Source organism: Genypterus blacodes, unplaced genomic scaffold (genome assembly GCF_046128005.1).
Source record: "Genypterus blacodes isolate CSIRO-AG114 ecotype Tasmania unplaced genomic scaffold, CSIRO-AGI_Gbla_v1 ptg000021l_1, whole genome shotgun sequence".
NCBI classification, from domain to species: domain Eukaryota; kingdom Metazoa; phylum Chordata; class Actinopteri; order Ophidiiformes; family Ophidiidae; genus Genypterus; species Genypterus blacodes.
Genome location: NW_027466834.1, coordinates 4,146,928 through 4,160,036, shown reverse-complemented (window position 1 = coordinate 4,160,036; position 13,109 = coordinate 4,146,928). Strand labels below are relative to the sequence as shown.

At 45.6% G+C, this 13,109-nt stretch overlaps 1 protein-coding gene across 1 annotated transcript in view; it reads right to left on the bottom strand.

The window, feature by feature from the left end:
- magi2b (membrane associated guanylate kinase, WW and PDZ domain containing 2b) overlaps positions 1 to 13,109 on the bottom strand; it is a 61,404-nt gene that overhangs the window by 37,542 nt on the left and 10,753 nt on the right. The window contains exon 2 of the mRNA XM_076142133.1: positions 9,564 to 9,680. Within this exon, the coding sequence (XP_075998248.1) occupies positions 9,564 to 9,680 (117 nt within the window). The remainder of the gene's footprint in view (positions 1 to 9,563; positions 9,681 to 13,109) is intronic.

The window sequence follows — 13,109 nt, the reverse complement described above, 5'->3', positions numbered from 1 at the left end:
ATACTGAAATAACTCAGCTTGGTGTCAGATGATAAGAGGAAAAAGGCTTTCACTAAATAATACAGTGGAAGAAGGAGGAGAGAGGCAGGAATAGGGAGAGAAAACTAGAAAAAGACAGCAACAGAGCAGAAAACAGACAGAAGGGGAGATGAGAGAGAGAGAGAGAGAGAGAGAGAGAGAGTGAGAAAGAGAGAGAGCACAGCATGAGTGGATAACCTTGCTATGCAGCCTGCAAGTGAGTTTTGAGCAAATGAGTGTGTGCACGTGTGTGCATACTCATGTGGAATGTTTGCATTTGTATAATTAGACAGGAAGTCACCAAGAGGGAAAAGCAGAGCAGGGAAGATTCAGAGCTAAAAATAGAATATCAATGGACTGATTATCATAATAAAGGGTGGGGGAGTGGTCAAATGATACCGTCTTTGTGTGGGAATGAGGAGATGAAGAGGAGGAGTATGCAGCGGGTATTTTACAGCAGTTAATCCTTATAGCTTATCTTCATTTCCTCTGGAATTTAGACAGAGATGTTTGCTTAAAGACTCATTATTTGACAATGACACCTATTTGAATATTTGTAACACACTGAATAATGTTAATTATCAGCAGGGCTGGGATGAAACGGTCATGTGGCAGAGAGAAGCGGGGTATACCTCGTCCCATCTGAGTCCCCTGCTCTGTGCCTCAGCGCACACACATAGATTGTTTGTCAAAATCCCCCAAACCCCTCCTGGTTTGAGTGTATCATCCATCAGAGCCATCAGCTTGCATTGGGAATAGAGACTTAAGGTACCACAGACAAATATCTATCAATGACAAAAAATATTTTCCCAAAGGTGAATGTGCTCCACAGTAATCTCTCAGATCTTCAGGCTGTGGGGAACCACGATTAAAACATCCAGGTACAGATCTGATACCTGTCTCCTGGGCTTCATGTACTGCTTTATTATGTCTGCATGTAGTGTGAGGTAGAGGCTGGTTTATATATAAACACATGGCTCTTATCTGCACTGAGACGTGTTGTTTTGTTTACTGCTCTTCAGCTCCATTGGGACAAAGTTCAAATCCTCAAAACTTTTCATTTGTAGTAAAAGAAATTCCAGACAGGTGCTGGTCCGTAAGTCTGTCGGTCTCTCTATCTCACAAACACACAGTGGTTCCGTCTCCGTCATTTCCTTAGTCCCAGTCTCTTTCCGTCTCTCCATCATCCGTCTATCTGTGTGCATTTGTTCTTCTGTCAAAGCTCGCCCATCCCATCATTCTCTCTCTTTTAACCCTCTCCCTCTTCCCCCTCATTATTCCCCTCTCTTCTTTTGTTTCTCCCTCTAACTGCATATCTCACACACACACACGCACACGCACACACACACGCACACACACACACACACACACACACACACACACACACACACACACACACACACACACACACACACACAGCTGGTAGGGCTGAGAGGCAGATGTGAAGTGTGACAGCATTTCTATAGGAGAGGTATGATCGAGCACACACAGGCATCCTTATTTACACTACAAAGCCCAGACTACAGACGCACCGACGCAGCATGGCAACACTCTGACAGCAGTGTCTGCTACCACGACAACACGTCAGTGCCTGGCAACACAGTCTTGCCATGGTAACAAGCTGGAACAACTACGCTAGGTGTACAAAAATAATATTTGTGTCAGATTTGACATGCGGCCATTGTGCATACACAGCCGATTCACAAGTTTCTGTCTCAAAGGTCCTTAGCTGGAGCTCCTTGGGTCTGCAGGTCTGCGCTTCGTGCTGCCTTGCACTTCATCAATCAATTACTGCCACAGCTTGGCCACAGAGAGCTCACACCTGGTTACCTCGGAGTAATTCAGCTTTGCACTTACGCAGGCAGGCTCGACTCTGATGGGGTTGCAGGTTGGTAGAATTGTCGAGGAGGGCAGGGGGGGGGGGGGGGGTCTGGAGACGCCTCCTCCAGTGTAAATCATTCTCAGAGGCTGGAGGATGCTCTGCCCACGTAGATTGTGTCTAGCCGCAGCCAGCAGAGGGATAGTGTGTGGGATGGGCGTGAGATTGGGCAGCAGGATCTGTAGGACACATTTACTGTATACACATGATACTATATAGTAAACCTCATATAATATGGGCGCAAGCAATGCATTTGATTAAGAATTGATGAGGAAGAAGCAAAGCTCACTCATATTTGATTACATTTTTTAGGAGTTTGTTTAGTTTTTGCTATTTCAAAGGATACATATTGCATCACATGGCCAGACTGTTCTATTAATAAAAACTGAATTTATTGATGTTTTATGGAACGGTATGAATCCAAGCTATAAATACTCTTTCAAGGATATAACCCTTGTATAAATGCATTTCTATGAACACTGCTGCATCTTCAAGTGTCAGGTTTACTATTGGCTGCACAGGCCGCTTAGTTATGGTGGATCAGTGTGTAGCAACACTGCTGCCTGCCGGGTGACATTGAGAAATTTCCCCTGAACCGAGGGGCCCATGTGATGATGGAAATGAGACCTGAGGAACACCTGGGTGACAAAGGATGACACTAGGGGTCATGAGGATGCATGCGACCCATACAGTACACACACACACACACACACACACACACACACACACACACACACAGTGTATGCAGGGTGAGGAAGACCATTGCAGGACAGGCTGCTTGCTAAGCACCTGGGCACTTACCACACACACACACACACACACACACACACACACACACACAGGATCTTAGAAATAGCAGGAAACATGGCACAATACAGGAGTGCAGATAATAAAAAGGTGTGATAAGCTGCAGAGTGGGCGGATCATAGCGAGGAGAGGTAAAGAGATGAGATGAAACCTGTCCAAGGCTTAACATGAAAAGCAAACATATCAAATTTACTCTTCATGTTCAATATTTGCTGTTTTAATTCATCATTTCATTCATTCATTTAATCCATTTTCCATTTTACGGCTTTTTTCGTGTGGAACAACGCTAATCCAGCGTGCCAATCAAACTGCAGGGAGCGAAGAACCATATCAAAGCATGTCAGCAGCCCTTTAACATGGGCAAGCCAGCAGGCAAATCACCCCTTAAAGGAGAGAGAGTCCCTGATGTGGGGGGGATAACTCTCTCTCTCGCTCTCTCTCTCTCTCTCCAAATCACACACAAACCCGATAGAACGGCGTGTAACAGCACCCATGATTCATTTATCAGCCCAGCCCATTAAATCCAGACACACAAACAGAATAATAAATGTGACAGCGGAAAAACACATACATTCATTCATTCAGACATATAAACAGCAGGCGTTCACATACGTCACATGCACATTGACACATGTACCAACCTATGCTACTGTGCAAGACACGCATGCACGCAAACACACACACACACAAATCATCTTTCCTCTGTTACCTCACCCAATTCCACCATAATTATCATGGCAGAACTGAAAATATTGATTTAATGTTTACGGCTACAAATAAACCCCTTCCAAAGTGAGAATCGACTGATAAGATTGGCGTTTCAGTTTTAGTTTCACAGGGATTTCAGATGCAGGGATAGAAATCACAGATTCTCACATTCACAACTTAACTGAAAATGCTAAATATGTTTGTGCTTGAGCAGTGTGTCATTATAATTGAAAGTTATCTTTTTGTTGTTGCACATCATCCATCTACAGACTACAAACCCTCTCATCCTGTGCACATCACAACAGTATATTATTTTTTTACATTTCTGTGCTCACCAAGCAGAAATCACTCAATGGTTTATTTAATTGTTAACTAATGATCACTAGTGTTATCTTTGTTCTTCTCTATATATAGCATGCGGATACACACAAGCAATGCACACAGTTCAAAATCGAGAGCAAACATCTGGAGCAGCATGGTAGCCACCTTCAAACAACCTAGCAACCATCCTGAACATCCATGCAACTACCTCAGCAACCACTCTGTCACCCGGGCAACCACCCAAAACACCTCAATAAATACTTCAGCAACCTCCCTAATCACTATAGCAACCCTGGCAACCTCTTGGCACACAATAGCAACCACCTAGGAACAACTGAGCAACCACCAATACCATAGCAATAGCATAGCAACCACCCATCAATAGCCAATGTGTCAATATTCTGTTTCAAGGTGCAAAGTTGAAAGACCACACACATCTCATCGTCATTCTAGTCTTCTTTATTGCTACCGGCAGCGTCTGTCATCCCTGTCAGCATCGCTCTAACCATCCTCAGCACCTTGGTCATGATCCCGTCGGCGTCTTTTTCATCTTCTCCTCCACTGTGGTTTCCAGCAGAGGATTCCCTGCTGGAAGCCGAGGAGCTGCAGGCCAGCATGCATCCAGAGGGAGAGGATGTGAAGTGACAGAAGCTGTATGTATTTATAGGCTATCTGACTCTGGAAACGTGCTGCTCAATGCTTAAGCTATTTATAGAGCCTTTTACTGATGCTTCTGAGTGGAGGAGAGATGGTCCTCGGGGGAATGACTTACGACGCTCCTTCATATCTCCTTCTGCCCCCATTCAGCGCACATCCTTCCCTCTACTCCCCACATCTTAGCGCAGCTCATCCCTGCATCCCCTTCCCATCCTCTCACATCAACGCTCTCCTTCTCACATATCCATCCACTCTCCTTCCCTCAGCATGTCTCCAGCTGATTCGTCCCATTTGCTCCTCCGCTCTCCTCCTTTCATCTCCCAGCAGAATCTCTTTTGCTGACTTCAACTCCACATCCATCTTCCCTCACCTCTATCGCCATTCACCGCACCCCCTTCCTTTCCCCTCCCCCCCTTGTCCCTATATATATTGTCCCACTTCCTTCTCTCACGCTCTCAGCTCAGCTCAGCCCTGCCTCATATGAAATCGACACTCGTAATTGAAGCTGCTCATGTGCACAAAAACAGCGGCTTCCAAGTGGCTTCCTTCTCAGCAGCAGGTGCTATGGCAGAAGCATCCTATCGTCTGAAGTGGCCATGTGATCCCACTAAATAAAATGAAATGCTGGCAGCTTTCTAATCTCAAAGACTCTGGAAGTTAGATAATCAGACCGTCACGCTGTGAAAACCTTATCGAGGCTGCAACCTGCGACCTATGAAGCATTTCTCCTTCTGTGAAGTCTAGACTCCATCTCACTTCTCTGCCTTTTTGTTGTCTCCTGCATCTCTCATTAAGTCTGCAGCCATTGATTCGCTCTTGCACAATGTAGTGGCCCCGCCCCCCCTCTTGATTTCCTCTCTTTTCGTACCATGTGTGTGTGTGTGTGTCTCAAAGTGGCATCCCTGCTATTGTTTGGCATGCGTATTTGAGTGTGAATGTGTGAGAGGGAAAACATGCAAATAAGTTAAGATTCACAAACAAACACGAGGACACACACAGCAGGAAGTCTGGACTCAACACTATAGAAACACTTCAAACCCTCTCGATGCAATATTACAATCATATCTCGCTGGCAAATACGAATAGGACTGTGATTCTATTCAAGTAGTGCGATTCTGGAAGCACTGGAATTCAATGATGTGAAATTTCACAGATTTGTAAAGCTAAACATCTTGCTTAGAAATATTACAAAAAATGAAGAAAAGCTGTCACTCCAAACTGAACATCTTTTAGTATAACATTTTCGGGTAATTAATGGAATCTGCTCCATTGCTTCGCTCTTGAGTTGTTGGTCAGTCAACAAAATCGCTAAATAGCTATAAATACAATGTTTATTTAAGTGTCAAGTCTATATCTGTGCAGCAGTTCAGAAATATGAATGATCAGGCTTCATAAGAGAATCTATATTTTTCCCCGCCCCTATGAAATAGCATGGAAGACTAATGCCACTGTGTGTACCTTCTAGCTATAACTCTAGTCTCTCTCTCTCTCTCTCTCTACCAAACACACACTTCCTCCCACGTCCTTCGGCATGACAGCATGTTGTGATGCAGAGTGACGTCTGCTTGTCAAGCTGACAGACTCGCAGTGGCAGGTTGGTCAGAGCAATGCAGACATGGGAGAAAAACGCTGATTTTATAACACTCCAAAAACTATAAAAAAAAAAAGCTAACAGCCTGCCGGGCACGAGCGACCACGGATCATCCAACGTCCCTGTTTTTTTACACATGCAGGTGGAGCAAGGCCCGCTTCTGTGAGTCTCAAACTGAGTCCACCTACAGCCGACCACAAGCTTTGGGTTCCTTTGAAAACCCCTTATATGGGCTTTATAGGTATAGGTTTGCGTCCTACTTTGGCTCTTACATTGAGGGGGAGGAGGGTGGCCTGGTGATTTAGTGGTTAGTATCGTCAGCTCACAGCAAAAAGGTCAAAGGTTCACAGAAAAAAGGTCCACGGTTCATAAGAGGTCCCCGATTCATTTTCACCCCTGTCCCTTAAGGCCACAGTACACTTCAAAAGACATAGCGAGAAACAATGACGGAGTGACCGGAGTATGCCGGTGAGCACAGCATAGGACACTGAACACAGTTTGGTCCTTAAGAGCTGTTTTGTGTCTTATAACATATATAGCCCCTATAACTGGCCTGGAAAGTCTGGTTGTGATGAAACTGATGAGCCCAAGTATACTGGCACACTGAACTTATACTTCACTTATAAAACAGCATGTATAAAGTCTTACATGAGGTATAGGTGACCTGCAGATCAAAGGCAAATGACACCAGCTTGTGAAGATTGAAGACCCAAATGTATTTAAATCGGAATGGAAATATTCAGTGCATGATTCAAAGCTGCACAGCTTTGCTCGGAGGTCTGGCTATTGTAATTTCTATAATCTTCATTACACTGCATCAGCTTTGTGATAGGCACTTAATTATGGGGATGTCATTATTGTCCACACATCTCACAGAATAACTGTCTCTCTAGTCTACAGATTGGTGGGGGACTATAATTGAAAACCCGCTACGAAAACGCTGCCGAACCGGGCCCGGTGCCTTCTCCCGGCCTGGATGGGGCTGAAGTGTGCGAGGACCTGCAGTGTTGAACCTCAGCCAGCCCCCATCACCTCAGCTGTCACCCTGTCACTCTGCCTTCACTGCATTATTACACAGCAAACAGGCCGACAAGGGGAGAAACTACAGGAGAGCGGCAGAGAGGCCAGAAAGGAGGGCAAGGCGTTCTGGAGTTCAAATTAAAAGGAAGTGAGATTGCAATAAGGATGAGGTGGAGAGACGGAGAGAGAGGAAGGAGAAGGCGAGAGGGCAGGACACACACATGCACACACACACGCACGCACACATACACACACAAGGAACATAAGAGAGAGTGAAGTGTGAAAGCAAAGAGTTGAAGACGACAGGAGAGAGGGAGTGGAGAGAGAGAGAGAGAGAGAGAGAGAGAAACTGTGCAGCTGTGGGAGAGTATTAAACAATCACTTCTGTGTCATCGCCTCAACACACCGGCAGAGGACACGCAGCACAGTAGAACCACTCAGTAGTGCTGTGACCAATCGTATCCTTGACTACAATACCTGTACTTTTGGTTCTACGATAAAAACAATCCCTATTTATTATCTCCTGTTGATGATATTGAGCTGTGAGGATGTGTTGATGCATTTCCATAGCATGCATGAGAAGAAGGTGGCAACACAACAACTCATGTTCCATCACCTGGAGCAGAAACATCTGGTGAATACCAAGAAAGTGACTATTCCAATAAGAAAGTACTTTGCGGGGCGGTTCTGCGGTGATGAATGAACAGTGACAGACCGACCTGCACTACACGAACGGAAACTGGACGCTGTGCAGCTGCCGTCAAAACAGCAGTTTCTTTAATATTTCAAGTGTTCTAAGAGGACAGTGAGACAGGGAGAGTGATCCGCTCACACAGGAGGAAACACATCAGGTAACCTTTACTTTGTGATTCTTTTGTGGGTAAAATACTCAGGAACTGAAAAATGTTTGCGTTCTACCTAAAGCAAGTCTTAAATTTGTGCCAATTCAGGTTTAATCTCTACCCACCACTCTATCACCATCAAATATCATTGCCAAGTAATTAACCTGAAATATTGTGATATATAAATAATAAACTATCATGAGAAAAATACCATTCAAGAATACCAGAAATTCCAGTTTTGCTTTCTGACAGTTCCTTCCTCAGGCAAGGTGGTGCCTTTCCACAAACCCACAAATCCGGCTGATTAGTGCACTGAGCATCAACTCAACCTCCTTTACTTGCAAAAAACAGTGCAGCTGGCAATATAATAAATGATGCAGCCTTAAAAATGTGACATTTGAGCCCGAGGAGAGAGGTTGAGTCCGTCTGCAGAGCTAACCGTCAGAGAGCTGCTCCCGTCTCCAGAGGAGCTGACTCACGAGCTGCTCTGTGTACAGACAGGAGGGGGCGCTGCTGGGGAGAGTAGCCTCTCAATGTGTCAGTCATGCAGTGACATTGTCCCCAGAGAGGCAACTGCACTGAAAATACAAACACTCAAGGAAACACAAGTGCCTCAAACACAAGGACATTCTGTGTGTACAAACACACAACAACAGTACAGTGATACACTGTGTCACGAAATCAATGTCCAGCATGTGATAAATGTGATTAATTCTAATATACAGCTAAAACAAACCGATAATGAAGACAGACTGATGGAGAGCAAACATGCCGTCTCATCTTTGTAATTTGCTGGTTGCATCTAATGTGATGACACGCTAAGTTTTTTTGTGCATCTGTGTGCGTGTGTGTTGTGCATGATTTGCGTGTGCCGAGGGGGGCAGGGCGTCACGGCAACGCAAGCCTGGAGACAAGAGGGTGGTTGCCGTGGAAACCTTAGGCTGAAAGCTCGGCAGCAGAAAGACGGAGGGAAAGAGGGAGCGATAGACGGAGAGGGAGAGAGAGACAGACAAGGGGCATGTGTGTGATGAAGAAACACAAGGGCAATATCCTGAGGGCAAAGAGGGAGAGAGAGAGACAGAGAGAGAGACAGCTATCTGGGGAGGGCAGAGGGAGGAGCACAATCAAGAAAACAATATTTAAGAGGAGCGAAAGAAAGACAATGATAGAGACAATTACAGGGAGGACAGGGAGGCAGAGGAGAAGGAGCAGATTGACACCAAAGACTGAAACTAGAGATGTGAAGCAATAGAGAGACACAGACAGAGAGAGAGAGAGAGACAGAGAGAGAGAGAGAGAGAAAGCGAGAGAGACAGATAGAGAGAGGCAGAGAGTAGCAGAGAGACAGAGAGAGAGAAGCAGTGAGAGAGAGAGACAGAGAGACAGAGACAGAGAGACAGAGAGACAGAGAGACAGAGAGAGAGAGATGCAGAGAGTAGCAGAGAGACAGAGAGAGAGAAGCAGTGAGAGAGAGAGACAGAGAGACAGAGACAGAGAGACAGAGAGACAGAGAGAGAGAGGCAGAGAGTAGCAGAGAGACAGAGAGAGAGAAGCAGAGAGAGAGAGAGACAGAGACAGAGTAACAGAGAGCGAAAGATAGACAGAGAGACAGAGAGACAGAGAGAGAGAGAGAGAGAGAGAGATAGAGAGAGACGGAAAGAGACAGAGAGACAGAGAGAGACAGAGAGACAGAGAGAGGGAGGACGTGAGGGGAACTCACAGGGAACGGTGCGGAGGTAGAGGTTGTCTCTGATGATCTGCTGGTGGTCGTGGTCCACTGAGCCCTTGGAGAAGCGCAGGTTGAGGTAGTGCCGTAAATCCTTATCAACCACGCCTCCTAAACACACACACACACACACACATGAAAAAAGAGGTTATCATCAGCTTTAATTTGATTCTGTGACACTGAGTAGCAACACATTCATTCCTGTATTAAGTCCATGAAATTGTTTTGTTTGGGGTCAGATATTTTTGCCCTCGCTGGGCAAAATGTGGGACATTTTTCAAACTCACTTAGGTGCAGAAATTAAGATCATTAGCATCTCAACTGATCAAAACCATTACTCATCCTTCTAGACAGCAGGTGGATCATAAATTGATCCGTGCAGGATTGGGTCCCTTTTGTCAGATCAGAAACATATTGGGACATTTGTTTCCACATCAAACGAAGGCGGTTTATGACATCAGACCCAAATGCCTTAAGGCTCTATATGATTTGATGACTCTACTAAAATGAGGTAGACTAGAAGAGTTCATCTTTGTTGTTATTCCACAAGGACAAGCTCATTGCCTCCATCGATGAGTAACTCGTATTTGTTGAAAAGAGCAACATTTCATTGACATTGTTGCATTAGGTCATACATATTGATCTATTATGTCAGAGTAAGGTATGCAAGGGGCAATACAAAGGTAGAATTGTTGTTACAGGCACTTGTGAGTGATCTGCCTTTTTCAGGTTGACATCAGTGTGCATCAATTCTCACACCAGAGCAAAATAGAAAATGGTACCAAACACACACACACACACACACATCAGGGTAGAGTATCTTGGGGCTTGATGTGCGATGTCAGCAGGTTGGGTGTGTGGTGTGACAAAGGCCCACAGAGGACAGAAGCTCACACCACCTCATCTCTACTCTCTGATTATTTGCTAAACAAGCTGCCTCACTGAAGTACAACACAGGAAATGCCAAACATACTGTATGCCTCAACAAAGCAAAAGCTCACACACACACACACACACACACACACACACACACACACACACACACACACACACACACACACACACACACACACACACACACACACACACAGACACACTGTATGATAATGTCCATGAATCGTTTCTCCTCCCATCATCTAGCACCCAAGGGGCCCAGGAGGATCAGAGGAGGAGAACTTATTCTCCACACAACATTCGGTATGCAAGACTATCATATCTGACAGCAGGATGGGACGAGGTTACATGGCGTTCATTTACAAACGGCAGACATGTCTTCTCATTCATGCATACTCGAGTCACCTCCTGCCAAATTGAGTTGACAGCGGTCGGCCTACCCGTTGAGATTAATGCAGCGTAAAACCCTTCAACATACGGCGCCGCCATCCGAGTGGAATGTCTTTACATGGGTTTCCACTGCACTGACACAGATCTATGTTACTGACACGAGTGACAGCACCCCTGTGGTTCTATAGTCACGAGTCCTTCAAAATTCCACCCTATGTAAACTGACACCATTTTAGCTCGGCTGAGAAGCGTTGTGGTGAATTGCTTCACAAACAGAGGAGAGGAGAGGAAAAGAGAGAAGAGGAGAGGAGAGGAGAGGAGAGGAGAGGAGAGAAGAGGAGAGGAGAGGAGAGGCAACAAAGGGAGATGAGATGAAAGCTTGATTAACAACATTAGGATTGTCGCAGCGTTCAGGTTGACATGGGTAAACACCACATCACAGCACAATCACACAGCCGTCGGTCATATCTTTGCCGTGCACAGCCACACACACATACATACATACTCACACATGCACTATCATGCAGACATATGTGTGTAGACAGAGAGACAGACAGAGAGGGTGAGGGGGGGGGGGGGGGGGGGGGGGGGAGAGAGGGAAGGAGAGGGAGACAGAAAAAAAGGCAGTGCAGTCCGGGCACCTCATCAGCAGCTGGTTGGCCCAAATCCTGGTCAAACAGCTCCCTCCTTTCTCCACAGGTATGCATCCACAGACCGCCTGTCCTCCTCGGCGTCCTCTAGCTTCCTAACTGACCACCGCACATCTTCTTCTGCTTGCCTTGGCAAATCCCCGCCGTCCTCAAGCATCTGTTTCTCCAGTGCTACTCCAGCCGGCAGAAGAAGCCAATTTAATCCCAGAAAAGAGGACGGGGATGTGGGGGAAGGGAGAGATCCAGAGACACGGAGAGATGGAGAGGAGACGACGACCGTCGGGAGAAACCGGAGGAAAGAGAGCCGTGCCAGTGGGAAGCCGGTCTCCAAACAACCTGCCAGCCGATTGGCTAGAGAGCTTCCACAGTCCTAAAGCGCCTCCTATCAGTGGATGTTGTTACTACACTAGAGTGTTTTTGTATGGCTTGTTTGTGTGTGTGTGCATATATGCGTGTGTGTGTACATGTGACATAAATTGAGAGTGAGAGAGAATTTAACTGCATTTACTTGTGTAAAGGAATGTATTTTGTGTGTGTCTCTTGTTCTCTTTCTCTGCCTCTGTGTGGTTTTGTGCATGTGTGTGTGTGTGTGTGTGTGTGTACGTGCACAGCTGCTCCCCGACATTCCTCAAATACTTTGTCTCTCATCCACCAGATGCTCTCCCCAGTTGACCTTGTGCATACGTCATTGGCTAGCGATAGAAAAAAAAATACTACGAAACGCAGCAGCAGCAGCTTTTGCAACAGCATATGTCAAACTGAGGTTACACACACACACACACACACACACACATAGACGGTTGATAAGCTCACAGCTGCAGATGCCAGTAAAGATGCCTTGAGCAGAGGCTGCAGAACGGTTTGGTCTAAAAAACAAGGAATAAACAAACACCAGCACAGAAACACATGCTCCTGATATGAGAGTACGGCTCGGCTGAGTCTGGAGCACAGTTATATTTAAGAAGCCTTTCTGGTCTAACAGCTCATATTTTGCAACTTCAAACTTCAAACACAACGATAACATATTGATGCAACTGGCTGCTCCAATAACACAGGAGACGGTTTCATAGATCTCCAAAAACTGCACGAAGACCATCGATTACAAATGCATCCAGGCAGACGGCAGTCAATTTGCACTATGTTTACCTATGATCTCTGTCAGATCATCGAAATAAATAAATAAATCAGACCATTTTGCCCATTTGAGCTGTAAACTCCAACATTCCTCCCCACAGCTTCTGATCTCCTACTGGGTGAGAAGCTGCACACCACATAACCTACATAACATAACTTTATGGTAATTGCTGTGGTCATGGTTGAGATTACAAGTTTGGCTTGTAAAGCGGTGTTTCCAATATTTTGTCCAGCCCATGACTGTTCATGATGGGACAGAAAACCTTTCAAAACCTTCACAAAGGCAGGATTCAGAGCAAGGGTGTTATATTGGATTGGATTGCACAGGTGTATCTAATAAAGTGGCCACTATTTGTATTTAATGTGGTTTGTACTGTATGTCTGCTGGGTTCTGCTCTGTTACCCAATTAAATTGCTCTCTCGCTCACGTCATCTTGGATTCAACGCGGATCGCCTGATAGATCAGAACCTT